Source organism: Erpetoichthys calabaricus, chromosome 4 (assembly GCF_900747795.2).
Source record: "Erpetoichthys calabaricus chromosome 4, fErpCal1.3, whole genome shotgun sequence".
Taxonomy (NCBI): Eukaryota; Metazoa; Chordata; class Cladistia; order Polypteriformes; family Polypteridae; genus Erpetoichthys; species Erpetoichthys calabaricus.
Window position 1 is genome coordinate 52773294 of NC_041397.2, and position 17885 is coordinate 52791178.

At 35.7% G+C, this 17885-nt stretch overlaps 1 protein-coding gene across 8 annotated transcripts in view; it reads left to right on the plus strand.

The window, feature by feature from the left end:
- LOC114650028 (MAP7 domain-containing protein 2-like) overlaps positions 1–17885 on the plus strand; it is a 203859-nt gene that overhangs the window by 166879 nt on the left and 19095 nt on the right. For 7 of the 8 annotated variants that reach the window (XM_051926906.1, XM_051926905.1, XM_051926904.1 and 4 more), the window contains 4 exons: positions 2571–2797; positions 9511–9664; positions 11316–11496; positions 13724–13828. In XM_051926906.1, coding sequence (XP_051782866.1) covers positions 2571–2797; positions 9511–9664; positions 11316–11496; positions 13724–13828 — 667 coding nt within the window. The remainder of the gene's footprint in view (positions 1–2570; positions 2798–9510; positions 9665–11315; positions 11497–13723; positions 13829–17885) is intronic. The other variant, XM_051926910.1, reaches the window with a different exon arrangement.

Genomic DNA, 17885 nt, shown 5'->3' on the forward strand with positions numbered 1-17885 from the left:
ACAGAAATGCTGTCTGAGTCCTCAAGACTAATCAGTATTTTTTCCAGAATAGAAGTAGGTGGGAGGTGAGAAAAATTGGGCAGGTTTTGTTTAACAAAGTTTCTAATTTGGAGGTAAGGGCGGCATGGTGGCGCAGTGGTAGCGCTGCTGCCTCACAGTAAGGAGACCTGGGTTCGGTTCCTAGGTCCTCCCTGCGTGGAGTTTGCATGTTCTCCCCGTGTCTGCGTGGGTTTCTTCCGGGTGCTCCGGGAACTGTCTGGGGATATGTTCCTGCCTTGTGCCCTGTGTTGGCTGGGACTGGCTCCAGCAGACCCCCGTGACCCTGTGTTAGGATATAGCGGGTTGGAAAATGACTGACTGACTGACTAATTTGGAGGTAGTGAAAGAAATTGTTGCTGGAAAGTTAAATTTGGAGTGTAATTGTTCGTAGGATGTGTAGATGTCTATGTACAGATCTCTAAGTGATTTAATCCCAAATGTTTTCCAGACATTAAAAGCTACATACATTTGAGACTGCCACAGATAAAAGCTTCTCTATCTTGTACTTCATACATTGGTTCCATATTCTGAGTGAATGAAGCACAATTGGTTTGTTAGTATATTGGCGATAACTTGTATATATTGGGGTACAAAGCAAGGAATATAAAGAAGTACTGCAGGATTTAAATTCTATTGCAAACCATGCCAGTGTATGTTCATTTATTTGTGTCAATGTCCAGGTTTTTATAGCTTGTATATTTTCTGCCCAGTAATAAAATTGAAAGTTAGGTAGCGCCATGCCACCTTCTGTCTTAGGTCTATGTAGGGGTCACCCTTTAGATACTTGGGTGTTTTGAATTCCAAATAAATGAGGTTATGATCGATTCTAACTTCTTAAAAAATGATTTATTGATGTATATTGGAATGCTTTGAAAAAGAAAAAGGAGCTTAGAAAGGATATTCATCTTGACTGTTAATTCTTCCAGCTAAAGAGAGATGAAGGGTAGATCATCTATGCAAGTCTTCCTTAATTTTTTCCATGCAGGCAGCAATATTTTGTTGATAAAGAGCTTTATGTGTACATGTGATGTTTACCCCCTGGTATTTAAACTGATCTATGATGATAAAAGGGAAGGTGTCTGATCTAATGTTGTGTGCTTGAAAGTTCACTGGAAAGAGCACACTTTTATTCAAATTAATTCTGAGACCTGAAATCTTTTGAAATTCTGTTAGTGCTGTTAGGACTGCAGGCACTTATTTTGTGGGTCTGATATATATAGTACCATATCATCTGCATATAGTGAAATTTTCTGTTCAAGTCCATCTCTGATAATCCCCTTTATCTCATAAGTGTTTCGACAGTGTACTGCCAGTGGCGCAATGGCGATTGCAAAAAGCAGTGGTGACAAGGGACATCCTTGTCCAGTACCACTTTCTAGTTTGAAGCAGTCTGAAATAATAATACAAACTGAAGTTTCTGGACTGGTATACAGTAGTTTGATCCATGCACAAATGTTTGGGCCAAACCCAAATTTCTCCAATGTATTGAAAAGGTAGTTCTGTTCAACCATATCAAATGCTTTTTCTGCATCCAATGCTAATATCATCTCCGGGGTATTTGACTTTGTTGGTGAATATATTATATTAAACAGGTGTCGGAGATTGGAAGCTAAGTGTCTGCCTTTAATAAATCTAGTTTGGTCTTGTGATATTACTGATATTATAATTCAGAAGTGAGATTGGTCTGTATGATGCACATTGTAATAAAAAAGTCTTTATTTTGCTTAGGAAAGACGGTAATTGAAGCTTAGCGAAAAGTTTGAGGTAGAATTTTATTGTCTCTAGCTTCTGTAAATGTTGCTAATAAAAGGCGAGCTAACCTAATTGAGAATTTTTTTTGTAAAATTCGACAGGGTAGCCATCAGGGCCTGTGCTTTTTCACTCTGAAGTGAGTTTGTAATACAAAAATGCATTAGGTTGTGTCTTGTCTTCTTTAAACTGAGTAGAATATAAGGACTTATAGTAGTCTCTAAATGTGTGCATTATATTTTTATGGTCAATGATTATGTCTCCGTGTGTGTTAGTAATTGCTGGGATTGCATTGCGAACTTCCTGCTTGTGGATTTGTTGAGCTAAGATCTTATTAGCCTTCTCTCTGTGTTCATAGTAATGATGTCTTGATATAAAAATGAGTTGTTCTGTTTCTTTAGTTGTCAAGAGCTTGAGTTCTGTATGTAGAGCCTGTCTTTTCCTGTGAAGTGCCTCATTTAGACACCTAGCATGTTCTTGATCTATTCTGATAATTTCACTGATTAGCTCTGATACCTTCTTGGTTTCCAGTGTATTTTTGTGGGAAAGATATGAAATAATCAGACCTCTAAAGAATGCCTTCAGAGCCTAATTAGGATAATTATTTGTATTGTATCTTCTGTTTAAGGCTGGGTTGGTGGAAGAGTCTAATAGAGATTCTTTTTTGTTTTTGAAATTTGAGCACAGTCTATTCAAAAAAGATTTATAAGACTGATAAATAGCCATACTTGTGTTGTGTGTCATTTTATCTAATAACTCGGTGCATTTTGTTTTTGTTACAGATCACTTACAAAGACACGTGCCCAGTCTCCTACTACTGTCAGACAGTATCCTTCCTCACCTATGAAGCAGCGTGCGATAATTAGCACAAAAACAGAAAGTTTAAAGAAGAGTGATAAAGAAAAAAGTGAGACTGTAGCACAACAAGGGGAAACAGAAGAAAAAGTAAATGGAACAAAAGAGGACAAAAAGATATCAAAGTCCGAGAGTAGTGAAAACACTAATAGTGGTTTGTATTATCTTTTACCTACAATATCTACTATTTAATCTGTAAGCAAAAATCATTATTAGCACTGTGGAATATGTAGTGGCTATGATGTGTTTAAAATCATATATAGTAATGTTTAAATAATGCAACTTTTAGAGACTTATGAAAATATTCAGGCACTTAACTTTTAACATCCATCCATCCATTATCCAACCCGCTGAATCCAAACACAGGGTCACGGGGGTCTGCTGGAGCCAATCCCAGCCAACACAGGGCACAAGGCAGGAAACAATCCTGGGCAGGGTGCCAACCCACCGCAGGACACACACAAACACACCCACACACCAAGCACACACTAGGGCCAATTTAGAATCGCCAATCTACCTAACCTGCATGTCTTTGGACTGTGGGAGGAAACCGGAGCGCCCGGAGGAAACCCACGCAGACACGGGGAGAACATGCAAACTCCAACATTTAACATCAAAGTGAAATTTTGGATACAGTCAAAAACACTAAACATTAAACTTCTGAAATTGCTAAGAGAGGATAGTTTATTAGCAATATAAAAAGCCTCGCTATCTCCTTCTACTGTGGTGGCAGATGTAAGGTGTACTTCAAACATACTTTAATAATAATTTGGATAATGTCTTTAGAACTCAAATGACTGTCCTGCAAGGCACATAACCATGCTTGCACGAAAGATTGGGCTGTGAGTATGTTTGCATTTATTTTTTGGGTAGCAGTACATCATAGATTCTTAGTCAATGTGAGGCAGGTTCCATTTTCATGTGCTATTTTTTAATATAGGAAAATTGTTAAAATTTATTTTAAGATGCTTGCATTGATCAGGAATTTTAATTGAATTAATCATATTGTAGTTCAATTTATGAAAGGGGCAAAGACCTGCTTGATCTTAAGAATGTGATTGATAAAAATTGTCTCAAAGTATTTTGCATGGATATTTTCATTAGATATAGTTGCTTGTCTTAACTAAACATGTAAAAAAAAATTTATATACTCAAGTCAGTTGTTTAAATCAAATTATTAACAGTTTCAGTGTAGGAAATTATTTGGTAAATAAAAACTGCAGAGTGTTTAATGTAGAATCTGAGCAATAAGTGCATGTTTTAATTTTTTAGTGTTTTTTGTTTTAATATTTCTACAATATTTTTTTCATTGTGTAAATAGATCCTTAAATTAAGGGTGTTTTTAGTTACCTAATGAAACTAATGGCATACATACATTTATACTTTACATTACTAGGGGGCTCTGCCCCCTGCTCGCTTTGATCGCCCACCCCCGGGTTTGGTTTACCGGATATACAATTTAAAGATATTGTTATTTTTATGGGAATTGTTACATATGCATTATTTTCACTTTTACTTTAAAACTTTTTTAAAAACAATACTTGTCCTTTATTTCTGGCCCCGGGTGTGGTTAAATCTTTCTTGCAGGACGTATAACGGCGCTCATGTTGTGAAGGGGGGGCGGGGGGCTATTGAATGCACGCTAAGGAGATGCCGTCGGATCATCTGCTGTCTTTCTACTGCTGCTGGTGAGCTGCGTGTTCTTTTTGTTGCGCTACATGTCAATCATTTAAAAGCCTGTACAGCAGCTGTCCTTTTGCCACTTCGTGTCTCTGCCGCTCGCATAGTGAAGTTGGGGCTGAATGCACGGTAAGGAGTTGCAGTCGGATCATCTGCTGGCTTGTTGCTGCTGGCTAGCTGCGTTTTCTGCTTGTTGCGCTATGTGTCGATCATTTCAAAGCCTATACAGTAGCTATCCTTATAGCACTTTGCGTCTGTGCCGCTCACGTTGGAGGGGGGAGGGGGGGGATTGGCTGAACACACACTAAAGAGAAGTGGTCAGATCATCTGCTGGCTTCCTGCTGTAGCTGCTGGCAAGCTGCGTGTTCTGCTTGTCACTTGTCGTTGTTTTAAGAGCTGGTAGCACATGATGTCTGTCTGCCAAAAGCGTTCCAGCAGCTGCTTGGTTAGATGTCCGTGAACTTGTTTTAAATGTTGTCTCACTGCCTTGTTAAAGTGTCTCTTGTGGGACATCAAATTGTCTTCCGAGAAGATCACGTCTCGTCTCCCTAGTCTCCCTCCCAGGATTTTTTTTTTATAATTGAGAGAAAAGTAAATTCATGTCTCTTATGTAAGAGTTTTCCTACACCCTGACTTCTGAACATGCATGTTTTTAGAAAAAAACTGCAATTGACTGTGGACAGTTTAAAAGCAGTTAATGTAATCTGGAGAAGCTGTTGTTCACCATTCATATTTAGATTCAGAAGTAAAATGCAAACAATTTATTCTGTTATTGACAGCTACAGAGAGTTGTTCAGCATTGCAGACTTTACAGATATTCTGAGTGAATGATGGAAATTCTGAAACCATTGGAGCTTAATCCATAAAGCAGCAGAGAAGAGCTTGAGCATTTTCTTTTGGATTATTGTTTGTTCAGTTCACATTTGGGAATTGGTGCTGTTTTTGGGTTGGGTTTAGGATAGCTCCTGTGTCACATTTGCATATTTTTTGTATTTGTTTGCTGTACTATTCTTTGGAGGTTGTGATTTCACTCCATTACCTCAGTATTTAGGTTGATTGGTATCTTTAAATTCCCCTGGTGAAAGTTTAAGGATATGGCTGTGTTTGGCTGTATTTCTGTACCCAGCACTGGACTGACATTTCATCCAGGACAATTTTTGCTTGAGAAATTTACTCTCGGACTTCTTACAAACGTGAACTGGAAAAAAGTTGGTTCAGAGAATGGATGGAGGAATTGCTTTAAATTTGACTTACAATGTTTTGTATTAATGCTTTTCTCTTGAAATAATTTCTTTTAGATTTAGGTATTAATGCCAAATTGTTTTTTACCCAGAAAGTGAACATTAAATACACTTTCTTCATATACCTTAATCTCAAGTTGCTTATTAAGCAAAGTGGGCAATCGGTGATGTTTTCATATTACTGTAATGCAGTCCACCTAACAGAATAAGACTTTAAAACCTTTTTTTTTTTTTTTTTCCCCCACTTACAGTAAAACCTCAATTATCGGTCAGGGGTCGGGACAGAGGCTGTGACAAATAAGAGAAAAGACGGATAACAGCTACTCTAAAAATGATGCACAGTAGATTAGTTTAGCGAATACTCAATAATAATTATTTACAAAATAAAACTATATTAACAAAATATAATACAGTTTTAACAAAATTAATTAATTCACATAATATTGTAACAATCGGTACAATAAGCAAATACAACTCAAAGGTACTGGAGTTTTCTGCCCTAACTTCATTCTGTAATAAACGGTGCCCTGTATTATGCTACGTTATCTGGGTTATGAAACACACCTCCAAAACAATAAAAGAAAACTTTCCCTACCAATCAGTTTATGTTTTGCCACTCATGTTCTGTCTTTCTCTATATCTCAAACACTCCTGCTTATTGTCTCCTGACTCTGTACTCATTATTTCCTTCCACTAGGGATGGGTAGATTGATACCAGAGTAATCGATACTTCGGTACTCAGATTGTACTCATTTGATATCGAGTACCATTAAAAAATCTGAATTATTTTTTTCTGTAAGAAACGATAGCAAGGTTTTTGCAAAGGCACAGAATGTTCTAATGCACTTTCCGCTTTTACATACTGAAATGAGCAGACGTGCTGTAACATAGGAATGCCCTTCCACAACTGCAGACTGTGTATGACAATGGCAGACCAAAAGCATAGCATTGTATGCTGCTGCTGCTGCTTTTCACACATGGAAAAGAATGCAGTCGCCCGATGCAATATTTGTGAGAAGAAAGAGCAGTATGGTGGCAAAACAAGCAACCCATTTAAACATTTAGAAAGCATGCACACTTATCAATGGAGCGGTTTTTTAAAACATCAAAGCATGGTGATTTAGCTACGATAAGTGCCATATAAGGGACGCTGCCAGAAAGATTTCAAATAGGCACGAGATCTTGTCCAGGTAATTGCTGCTTGCAGGCTTATATAGACTGGGATTTACTGAAGACATTTTAGTTGAGTCTGACATTTTTCCTTTTACCACTCTTCAATACTTGTGAAACATAAAGCCCATTATTAGCATGATGGAGGACACATAAATAGTGTTAAACATCACTGTCAGAGTATTTTGTCACAAGTTCTGTACGTTTTTTTGTGTTTTCTTCTAATTAAAATGAAGGGTACAGTATAGTCAATATACATAAATAAGAATGTTAAATAGTCTTTAACACTATACAAAATACTTAATAGTCATGACTAATTTGAAGATAAATTACTTTCAGTGAAAGTTTTTTTCTTTCCAAAAAATAAACACCTGAGTAAATGTTGTTAAAAATATTAATTACTAGTGGTTTTAAAAGTTCTTTAATTGCATTAGTAACAGCATCTATTGTAATAAAATATATTTTTTCTGTTTAATTTTGTATTGTTAAACTTGTATTGTGCTTTTGTCTCCTCCCACGGTCCAAAGACACGCATGTTAGGTGGACTGACAATGTGAATGTGTGGTTGTGTGTGTGTGTTCACCCTGTAATGGACACTCACCCTGTCCAGGGATTGTTCATGTCTTGTGCCTGCAGAGACAAAATTGGATTAAGCATAAAAATGTCAATGTTACTTTTTCTAATTACAAATTTGAAATTTAAGTAAATGTAAAACAAATGTGACAAAATCTTTTTCAATAAAACAGAAGGGCAGAATATAATAGAAAATGCAACTGTGGGAATATTATTTTTTTTGTAAATGTTAGTGTTCTAAGGGGATAGATTTAAGTACTTTCATGTATTAATCAAATAACCAAATCTTTATAATAATGTAAAGGTTCATATTATCTTTCTTATGTTTGTATGCTCATTTTGGGTGACATTGTACTGCAGTGGTAATGCTGCTGCCTTGCAGTAAGATGACATAGTTTTGTGACCTTGATCTTCCCTGCATAGAGTCTACATGATCTCCCTGTCACTGCCTAAGTTTCTTCCACCAGTCTAAAGACATGCAGGTTAGGTGAACTGGCAAGGTTAAATTGGGCGTAGCCTTGTCCTGGGTTTGCTCCTGCCTTGTGCCCTATGGCAGCTGTGATAGGTTTTTGGTGCCCCCACCACAGCCCTGGTCTGCAGTAAGCGGGTTAGAAAATGACATAACATATTCATTCTATTAATATATATTTTGTAATAAATTTGTTATGGTGACCTTGATAGTGTATTGTGATATTAGTTAGTTTAAATATAGACTGACCCATTAATATTAGCCATTCTAAAACACTATCATTATTTGAAAATAAATTCCTATGTTCTTTAAAAAAAATACCCAGTATCAGTATTGGAAATCTGACACATAAAATACTCAAAAATAATGGTATCGCCTATCCCTACCTTCTGTCGCACCTTCCCTTTTCTCCTAACTTCTCCTGTCACTCATCTCCTAAGATGTGTGTCCACCCCTTACAGAACAGAAACCCTTCACCCAGTCTCATCACTTACAGCCTTCATTCCATCCTGTCTGCTCCCGCACAGCGCATCACAAGTCTGCACGTCACAAAGTATTAACAAAACATAACAGAATTTAAAATGAAACATTACAATACAGAAGAACATTAATATTAACATAGAATAACATTGCCATCATTGGTTTCCATTTTTGCCATGTTTTTCAATTTTGTCAGGATATTGTTCTTCCTATTCCATAAATTGAAGCAATACTTGAAGCACTTTCGCCGTTTTGTAAATGTTCAATAATTTCCACTTTTTTGTGACAATTCCAACACCATACACATATGTTTATCGGACATAACAATGTAGATTAATTATAACAAAAGAGAAACGCTACAAAATGCTATTAAAAGTGAAGATATGTAAATGACATTGTGATTTCAAAATGCAGTATGACATGTCGTACTGGGGAAGAACACTATGTGCTAACAAAAGTGAGAGTTGTCCCAATGTGCAGAGCTCGCGGAAAACCACATGGCATTAGTAGTACAGTAATAGGTAGGTGCTGGTATGCGCAGTTTTTTTTTTTTTTGGCCCTGATGGTTAGTGGAGACCAAAAGTTAATCAAACTGAGTGACGGATATTTTAGGTTTTACTGTATTTTAAAAGCTTAGGACCTTCCATTCTTTATTTTTTTTTTTTACTTCCAGTGCTTTATATAGGCTTTTAGCCTATTATCACGTGCTATCACACTGCTTAAAGTTGTTGCACCTTAGCTTCAAACTGCTAAATTAAGAACTTATCTAAGCACTGCATGTAGTAGTTTGAGTAGGTTTTATATTCCTCCTGTGTCTGTGTGTGTTTTCTTCAAGTTCTATTTGGGTGATTGGTTTAATGCTTCATTCTTAATTGATTTTTGCCTTTGTGTCCTTATCTGCCAAGATAGGTTTCTGTCCTTTCTAACCTTTTAGTGGAGTACATGGGCTCAGAAACAAAAAATGAATAAAACTAGTTAATCATTAGAAGGACGTGCATAAGTATAAAATAAAAAGTTAGCAGTAATAAATTTTGAGGCTTGAGAGCTTTTTATTGACTGGAGGAATTCTGCAAAATAAAGCATTATGCTTTTTTTTTTTAACACTAAAAGCAAGATTTATTTATTGTTATTTTATTCTTAGTGAGAGCTACTTGCTGAATGAGGAAAATCTGTTTTTTTTGTCCTGCTCCTGCTGTATAACACTGCACAAACACTTCACACACACTAAAATCATCAGTTTTTTTTTTTAAATAGCTGAGCCATCTCCAGTTACTCCCACTGGTAAAACCATTGCTGGGACTACAGATGCAGAAGAAGCAAGCAAACTCCTGGCAGAGCGAAGACGTCAAGCTCGACTTCAAAAAGAGAGAGAAGAACAAGAGAAACGACAACAAGAGGAAGCAGAAAGGCATGCAGTTTTTGAAATTGTTTGCTACTTAATTAAATGTTCAGTTTTGCCTACATATATTGCACAGTGCCTTTTGTATTTTTCATATGGTTTACATGTTACAGTCATGTCTCTTGAATTAAGTAAACTTAAATGTAACAGGAAAACATACTGTGTTGCCACTTCATTATTTACACTTACCTAATAGTCCATTACCTCCTTTGCCTTTATAATACCATCATTTTATTAAGGGATGGACTTCAGAAGATTTTAAAAGTGTGCCGCAGGAAAGCTGGCAAAAGTTGTGTATAATATGACCCATACTAATGGTAAATTATGTGGTGGTAGATCTTCCTATCAGTTTGAATCTACTCGCTGTCTCAACGTAAAATTATATGAAACAGGAATTTTCAATATTCTGTTGCATAACAAGATTTAATTAGCTTGATTTTAAAGTTAAAGCATTAAGCTAACAGAGATTTTCATATATTTCTTCCATATAACAGAAGAAGCCTTCTCTTGCCTACTTTGATGAATGATATTGGGGTAAGCCCACTCGAAAAAAACCAAAAAAACAAGCAGCTGTACACCAAATGCTATATTCTTGTCTATTGAGTATTTTTTTATGATTGGGGCTTCTCTGATCATTTTATTCCTCTAATATGCTCATCTTAAAATCAGATTTTTCAGTCAGTAAACTGCAATAAAGAAGAACCAATGCAATACTAAGGAATTCCAAATAAAAAAATCTTCACTAGTATTAAATTAGTTATTTAAATAATATATTATGATTATGCTTAATCTTATTCTTAATTAAAACTGTTGGTTATCATTAATTTTAAATGAAAGTTTTTTTTCTAATTTTGTTTTGATTAAAAGCAGTTGTTAGAGTAATTGAAATATATTACCTAATTTGATAAAATGCCTGAGAATTTCATTTTATACCAATTTTTCTCCTGTGTCAGGGGCCTCTATTCTTGATCCTGGAGGACCAGAGTAGCTTCAGGTTTTTGCCCCAAACATTGTACACATTAGATGTCAGGTGCTGCTGTTAATGAAACATGTTATTTAATTATATACCTTGATAGTTGCTCATCCCTCATTATTAGGCATTTCTGATATTGTAGATTTTCGTGACAACATGATAAGTTAGACAGAACAGGCCAACCTATCTTTAGCAACATCTTCTAGCACCTCCTGGGAAATTCCATGATTCTCCCAGGCCAGATGAAATAGAGAATCCTGCTAAAGTGTCTTGGGACTTTGTCAAGTAGGTCGTGTCTTGTACACCTCTTGAGGAGGGCATCCAGGAGGCATCCTAACTATATGAATACTATACTTTGAAAACAGCACAAGTTAATAAATTCTAACTTTGTTTCTCTTAACATTTCTTCATTTCCTTCTGTGTACTTTTATATTGTAACTACAGTTTCTTTGTAAAGTAGATTTTGATATTGTTTGCTGGTCAGATTTTACATGTATTTTCAGTTTAGATTTTTGCAGTGCTGATAAGTTTATATATATCATACTGTGTTGTAATAGTGTTTTCCTAGTAAAGTGCTTTGTGATGATGCATATACAGACACTCTGCATAGTGTCAATCATCTGAGCTCAGTTTTTCAATTTTCTCTAAAAGTATTTTGTCATTTCTATACTTACCTGTCTGTTTTAGAATCAAGGCAGAAGAATTAAGAAGGAAGATGGAAGAAGAACGTCTACAGCAAGAAGATGCTGCACGAAGAGCTGAAGAAGAAAAAAGACGACTAGAGGAGGAGAAGCAGCAAAAGGAGCTAGAAGAGTTATTAATGAGAGAAGCACAGGAGAGAGAGCTACAGGCTCAGATGGAGAAAGAGGCAAGTAACATCCATTTTCATTACCATAAAGCCTTATATTTTGCACGGGTTTTTAGAAATTATGAATTCCTTTACATTGCATCCTGACTTAACTTTTTTATGTAATTCTTATTGTTCAGGAGGTCACTTATTTGAAGAAACAGGTACTCTCTGAATGTGTGTATAAATATATAGGTGTTTCATTTTAAGAAGTGTGGCTGTTGATGGATGATGATCATTTATTTAAAGCTCCATGTACATTAATTATTTTGCTGTAAGAATATATGACATTTTTTCCTTATTGTTCCACTAATGCCATCTAGAGCATTTTTACTATAATATTCAAGTCTAATGTGCTTTTGAAGGATAATGGCATCTTTAACAGTTGTCTTTATTTACGTATTTTTGATTGTTTCATTTATCATTTTGGTTAGAAAGAATTCAAGATGTATCATCAGATATTTGCAATCTAAATTATTCAGTATCTAACAGTTGTTTAAAGTAAGGCCAATTTACAATTACTGGTAAATATCTGAAAAGGCTGGCACACTAAATAGTGATAAACTTTGTGCAACAACTTTTGATCTTAAAACAATGAAAATGAGGGAGTCTGTGGTGAAATGTTCTCAGCATAATACAAATTGTGTGTCCCCAGCTTGTTTTCTTGTTAATTAAAAACAGTCTTTTTGTATTGCTATTTATTTTAGTATCTTCACCACAGGTGTGTTATTTGCATTGATGCATATATGAGGTTTATTTAATAAATGTAAATGTCTTATTTAAATTTTTATGTTTAATAATTACAGTTGTTATACTTTGAACTAATTTCCATAAACTAATTATATAAGCTCTTATAATTAAGGTTTTTTTTTCCTCTTCAAACCTGGTAAGTTTGTGAACCTTGAATGCATTGTTAATTTATATTCACATCACATTATGTCATCAGATATAAAATGTCTTGGTTATCTGGCTATACATGCAAATGCAACCTTTGAAATGAATAATAGCGGGGAAAAATATGTTTCAGTGGCTGGGTGAAGAGGAAACGGTTATTAACTATTTAAAAACTGAATGCCTGTTGTTTTTTCAGCTTCCATCAATGACATACCAAATAAAGCAGGTTAATGAAAGGGATGAAGGTATAGATAACATTGTAGACTCTGTAGAATTATGGGAACCTTCAGACCTCTACAAGATTTTGGAAAAGTTAGGTGGGTAGGGAGCTGTGTTGGGATGAGTAATAACCCGTTCTCATTAAAGCTTTTCTTATGTTCATAATTATATCTTTATACACTTTTTGAATGCAGCCTGACTCCAAGTAAGCATGCAAATTTGAATACACCATGCTCTGTACTTAGGACTGTCAGTACTGTGATTACTTATGAAGGTTCATTCTAGATGTTCCTTTTGATTTTCTGAAAATGGCCACATTTCTCCTGTTGACCTGATCAACTATAAGTGTAGCCAGGAGGAGAATAAAGTAGTAGTTTTATATTCATATCTGTTCCATAACTTGAATGCAGTTTCATGTCAGTTAAAGCAACAGATTCCTTTAAAGTTATACACTCTATAAAACACTTGTAAACATGTTATACAGAATAAGCAATTAAAGAAGTAAAAGAAAAACAAATGACCATACAGAAAGCCTAATCTAAACTAATCAGATAAAATGATGTTCTATTAAGACCTTAAAGTTATAATTTTCTCTTTAGTCGGACACTAAACACTATTAAAGACCAAGATCATTCCTTGTTCTAACAGCATACTGACTAACAAATACTTTGTTGATATATTTGTGGTCATTTCTTTGGGTTGTTGGAAAGGTGTGGAATCCCTTAATATAGCAGTTTATGTGGAAATAAAGTAAGACATAAAAAATTTGGTCAGACCTGGTCTCAAAGTGACCAGAAAAGACTGCAGAAAAGACTGCTTATGTTTCATTTTATAATGTATGTCTTTAAGTATTCATTGTTTAAAAACCTAATCTTAGAGGATGAGTTATACTGGAAATATTTTTGTCTTTGCTGAATTTTTTTTATTTAAATAAAGCTTCTGAATATGAACTTAGTTAATAATCACTGTTTTTTTAAATCTGCTTTTTTGCTTTGTTTTTAGAGTCAAGGTTCATTTGTATTACAGATGCAAAGTAGCAATTTTTAAAAATGTGATACCTTTTAGGAGCAGTTTAGAATGAATGTAAACATATATTTAAAATGCATTAATATGCATATCCCCTCTCTTAACTTAGAAGGAAGAAGCTGAACAAAAGGCCTATGAAGAGGCTGAAAGGCTTCGACAGGAACGTGAGCAGCTCATGTTACAAGTGGAACAAGAGAGACTACAGAGAAAAAAGGTATATTAGACTTAATTATATTTATACAAGTTTACATTCAAAACATATATGTTTATATGTACCTTTATTATATACCATTATATATCTTATCCATTATATATATCCATTATATTACTGTACATCTATAACCATATCTTTCTTTTTTATTATTATAATTGTATTTTTTTTTAACTAGATCTACAGTCCTCCTTTGAGTGACCTATTAATTCTGCCCTCCCTAATTGATTCTTTGGCATTTTTTGGTACCAAAAGCAGCCTTCTGCTACGGTCATTCACCACTACTTCTGGAGCCTCCCATGGATTATTTCACCAAAGTGATCTTAGTTTCTGTTGTAGTAAGCATTCAACCCTAGGTCAGTATCCGCTATTCCGAGATGACCTCACCTTGTAGTAAACATTCAACCCTAGGCTGTTTTCCGCTAGCAGGAATGGTTCCTGGCAAGCCGTTACAGTAATGGTGCCCTACCTGAGTAATCTATTATTACATTAGCCGTTACCCCAGAAACCTAAAGACTTCAGATCTTCACGTCGGAGCGGTATTCAATAGGATTTTCACCTACTCTCCACCTACTCCAGTGAAACTACCTTAGTCTAATTCATTGCTTCAGCCAAGTGCTAATCTATTCCACAGTGATCGGTTCAAAAACACCTTGTAACTATGAACTGACAACCCAGGTAACCCACTGGAGCAAGATAAAGCAGAATTTTTTTGCCTCTAACTCTTTACTCAATAGGTTTACTGGAAGAATAGACCTACAATGAAGGAGTACTTCGAGGACTTGTGCCTACCTACTGGGTCCACCAATATTACACTTCCACTATATTGGGCAGTAGCATAGCTACTATATAGGCTTTCCCTTATTTACAAACTTATTTACAATAATCCCTCAGTTCTGCACTTTCACTGCTCTTACTACACTTTATAGTTCAAAAAGAGAAGCTTCTTTCCATTGTCTCCTTTGGCAGGGTGAAATCCCTGTTAAACCAACACAAACAATTTAATAGCAAAAATCCTTCCCTTTAAAGGACGCCACGTTTGTGTCAGCTCTCAGAGCTCCACTCTGCTTTCTGGAAACCTGAGCCTCTTCTTTCTCCTGGCTGGCTCGCAAAATTATGTAGTATAAAATACTTTCCTTTGTTATCAAAGAAGTCATTCACGAGACCAGATGAAAATGCAGAACAGATCTTTATTTGCACAGAGATACGCTCAGTCCATGGAGTGAGCAGTCATTAATCCAATTCATTCCTTTTTATACTTTTCTATTATCATTACTTTATCTAAGTACATCATATCATCTGACTCTTAATATGCAGAATTCTGTCATCTTAGCCAATCAAATACAGCCACCAGTAACATTGTATACATGTTGATTCTTCCATTATTCAAAACATCACTTCGTTAACAGGGGTGTCCTATTGGTTTTCCCATTGATCTTATCACCGTTTCATAATAAGGGTGTTTGGGCTTTCTCACTAGTTAGTTCTCGCTTTTTAAAGGGTTATTCATTACACACCTACTTCATTTTAACCTCCGCAACTATCTTGGTGGCTCCTCTAGATGAGGTAAAAGCCTAACCTGCCCAAGCTTTAAGCCATGTTAGTTACTTTCAGTCCTTTTCTTTATGTTTTTAATAATCCATTGTTACAAATTCATTTAAGTATATGCGTATATTAATTTGTAAATATTATCATGTATTGACTAAAAATATTTGTTTAAAATTCTATAATATCATGAATGCATGTGTATGCCATAAGGTATTCATGCCTGCATGAAACATTTCGGGTGGTGCTTTAAACCATAGGTATTTGCAGTGGCATCTGTTTGTGTATATCTGTGAAATAGGAGAGGTATGTACATTTCCATTCGAGATGGCTGCTACTGCTCTGTGATGTCACGTTGGCCTTGCAAAGCATCATGGGGTGTTGGGAAAAAATGTTTGTCAAAGCTGGCTGAATGGTAAATTTTTGGGGAAAATTATTCAAACAAGGTGACAGGCTAAACCAGCAAATTTGATGCACAAAAAAAAAGACAACGTAAAATTCACTGTCAACACTAGTGCTGATGAGTTGCATGTTGTTCAGACAGATGAGAATTTACTGTTTTATGTACATGTGACAACACTACTATTACGACTATTAAATCATATTATGGAAATATATCATGGAACTCAATGCCTAAAATGAGTTCAGTGATTCACATTTATAATCCTTTTTGGAAAGTTGACTCTTTAGTAGCACCTGTTGGATATATTCTCAAATGCACAAATGATTGATGGGTATATTTCTGTGTGTGTGTATGTATGTGTGAGTGTGTGTGTGTGTGTGTGTGTGTGTGTATATATATATATATATATATATATATATATATATTGTCACAAACTCCAAGTCACAAACTTGAGTCATAATAAGGTTTGGGGCAGCCACCCGTATATTGGTATCCTGGGTGCAAAGCTTCAAAAGTATAAACAGCACTGATGTGCAAAAAACCGAGTCCAAACAGAACTGAGGGAATAGGGAAAAGGTGGCGGCTTTTAAAGGGGAAGACAAGAAGTGAGGTCAAAGGGATCCGGCTCATAAGGGTCTTCAACCATAGGCTCAAGTCCGGACGTGACATCATAGAGGCTGGAGCCAGCAAGGTCTTCTTCCATAGGCTCGGACCCGGAAGTGACGTCAATAGGGCCAGGTGGGATCTCCCGTGAATGGTCTACAGTCAGTGCACTCTGCCACATCCCGGTCTGATTCGGAATTACCCTTACCGAGGCCCTTTAGCTGTCTCCCATGCGCATGTGTGTGACAATAAATATATAATATATATATATATATATATATAATATATATAATGTATGTGTGTGTGTGTGTGTGTATATATGTATTTGTATATTAAAAAATCTTGGGACGAGACGTGACATTTTCAGAGAGATAATTTCACGCCCTGTGAGACGAGACTAGACTTTGTGCCAAGAAATGAATTGAAAACCAAACCGATCCAAGCGGGGGTGGAAATAAAAGACAAACAGTAGAAGAAGAAAAGACAGAGTAGAAGACAAAGTAGAATGTCGTAAAGAAGTTCAAAAACGTTGGCGCTATACATATGCAGAGCAGGTTAGAGATTATGAAAGTACTAAAATTCTAAAGTCTCATAAAAACTGATAATAAAGATTGCATTAGAGCTAACAAATGGAAATTATTACTCGGTGAAATAACGGAACAGTGAAAAGAGATCGAATATATGGACATAGGTGATATGACACAGCTACTACAAGTTTACTTTCAAAGAAACCACAATTAGGTCAGGTTTATATTTATGATCATGGAGAAGCGATGCAACATAGAATCAAAAGAGTTAAATGATTGGACATATTAGAAATTCTACAGCCAGTAATGGATACAGATCCATGCGTCCAAAAGTATTGCACTTTACACTAAATTTATCTGATAAAACGGACAAAGGATCATGCTCGCATATATAATAAACCAACATGTGACGAATTGTCAGCGATAATAATTTTGAAAAAATGGAGATAAAGACAGAGTTGATATTTGTGTTTATCCATAAGCATAGCACAATTCATCGCAAGCGGCAAATCCAGGAAAAGAGTAGCGTATAGGGCCCAGGGGTTGGCAAGCAAAGCGAGTATGTATGTGTGTGTGTATGTGTATATGTATATATACATAATATATATAATAAAATAAATTCTAGAGAAAGACTAGGGATACGAGACGTCATCTTCACATGAACATCACGGAAGACACTTAAAAGACCCGCGAGACGAAAGAGGTTGGCCACGGAGCGTCTCGCGGGGACGTAGAACATGAGATTCTTGCAAGACATGCCTACTTACAACCTATATCAAATAAGACTCGGGCAGCAAAACACTCAGTCGTGTCAAGGCTTTGAGCACACATGGATCCAGGGCTTTCAGTGCATATAAAGCATATAAGGACAATACGTTATAGAGAAAACGTCAACGACTAAGTGAAGAAGAAAGAGCAGCGCGGAGGAAAGAGACTCAAAAGCTTTGGAGAGAAATAAATGCAAAAAAGAAAAAGAATAATC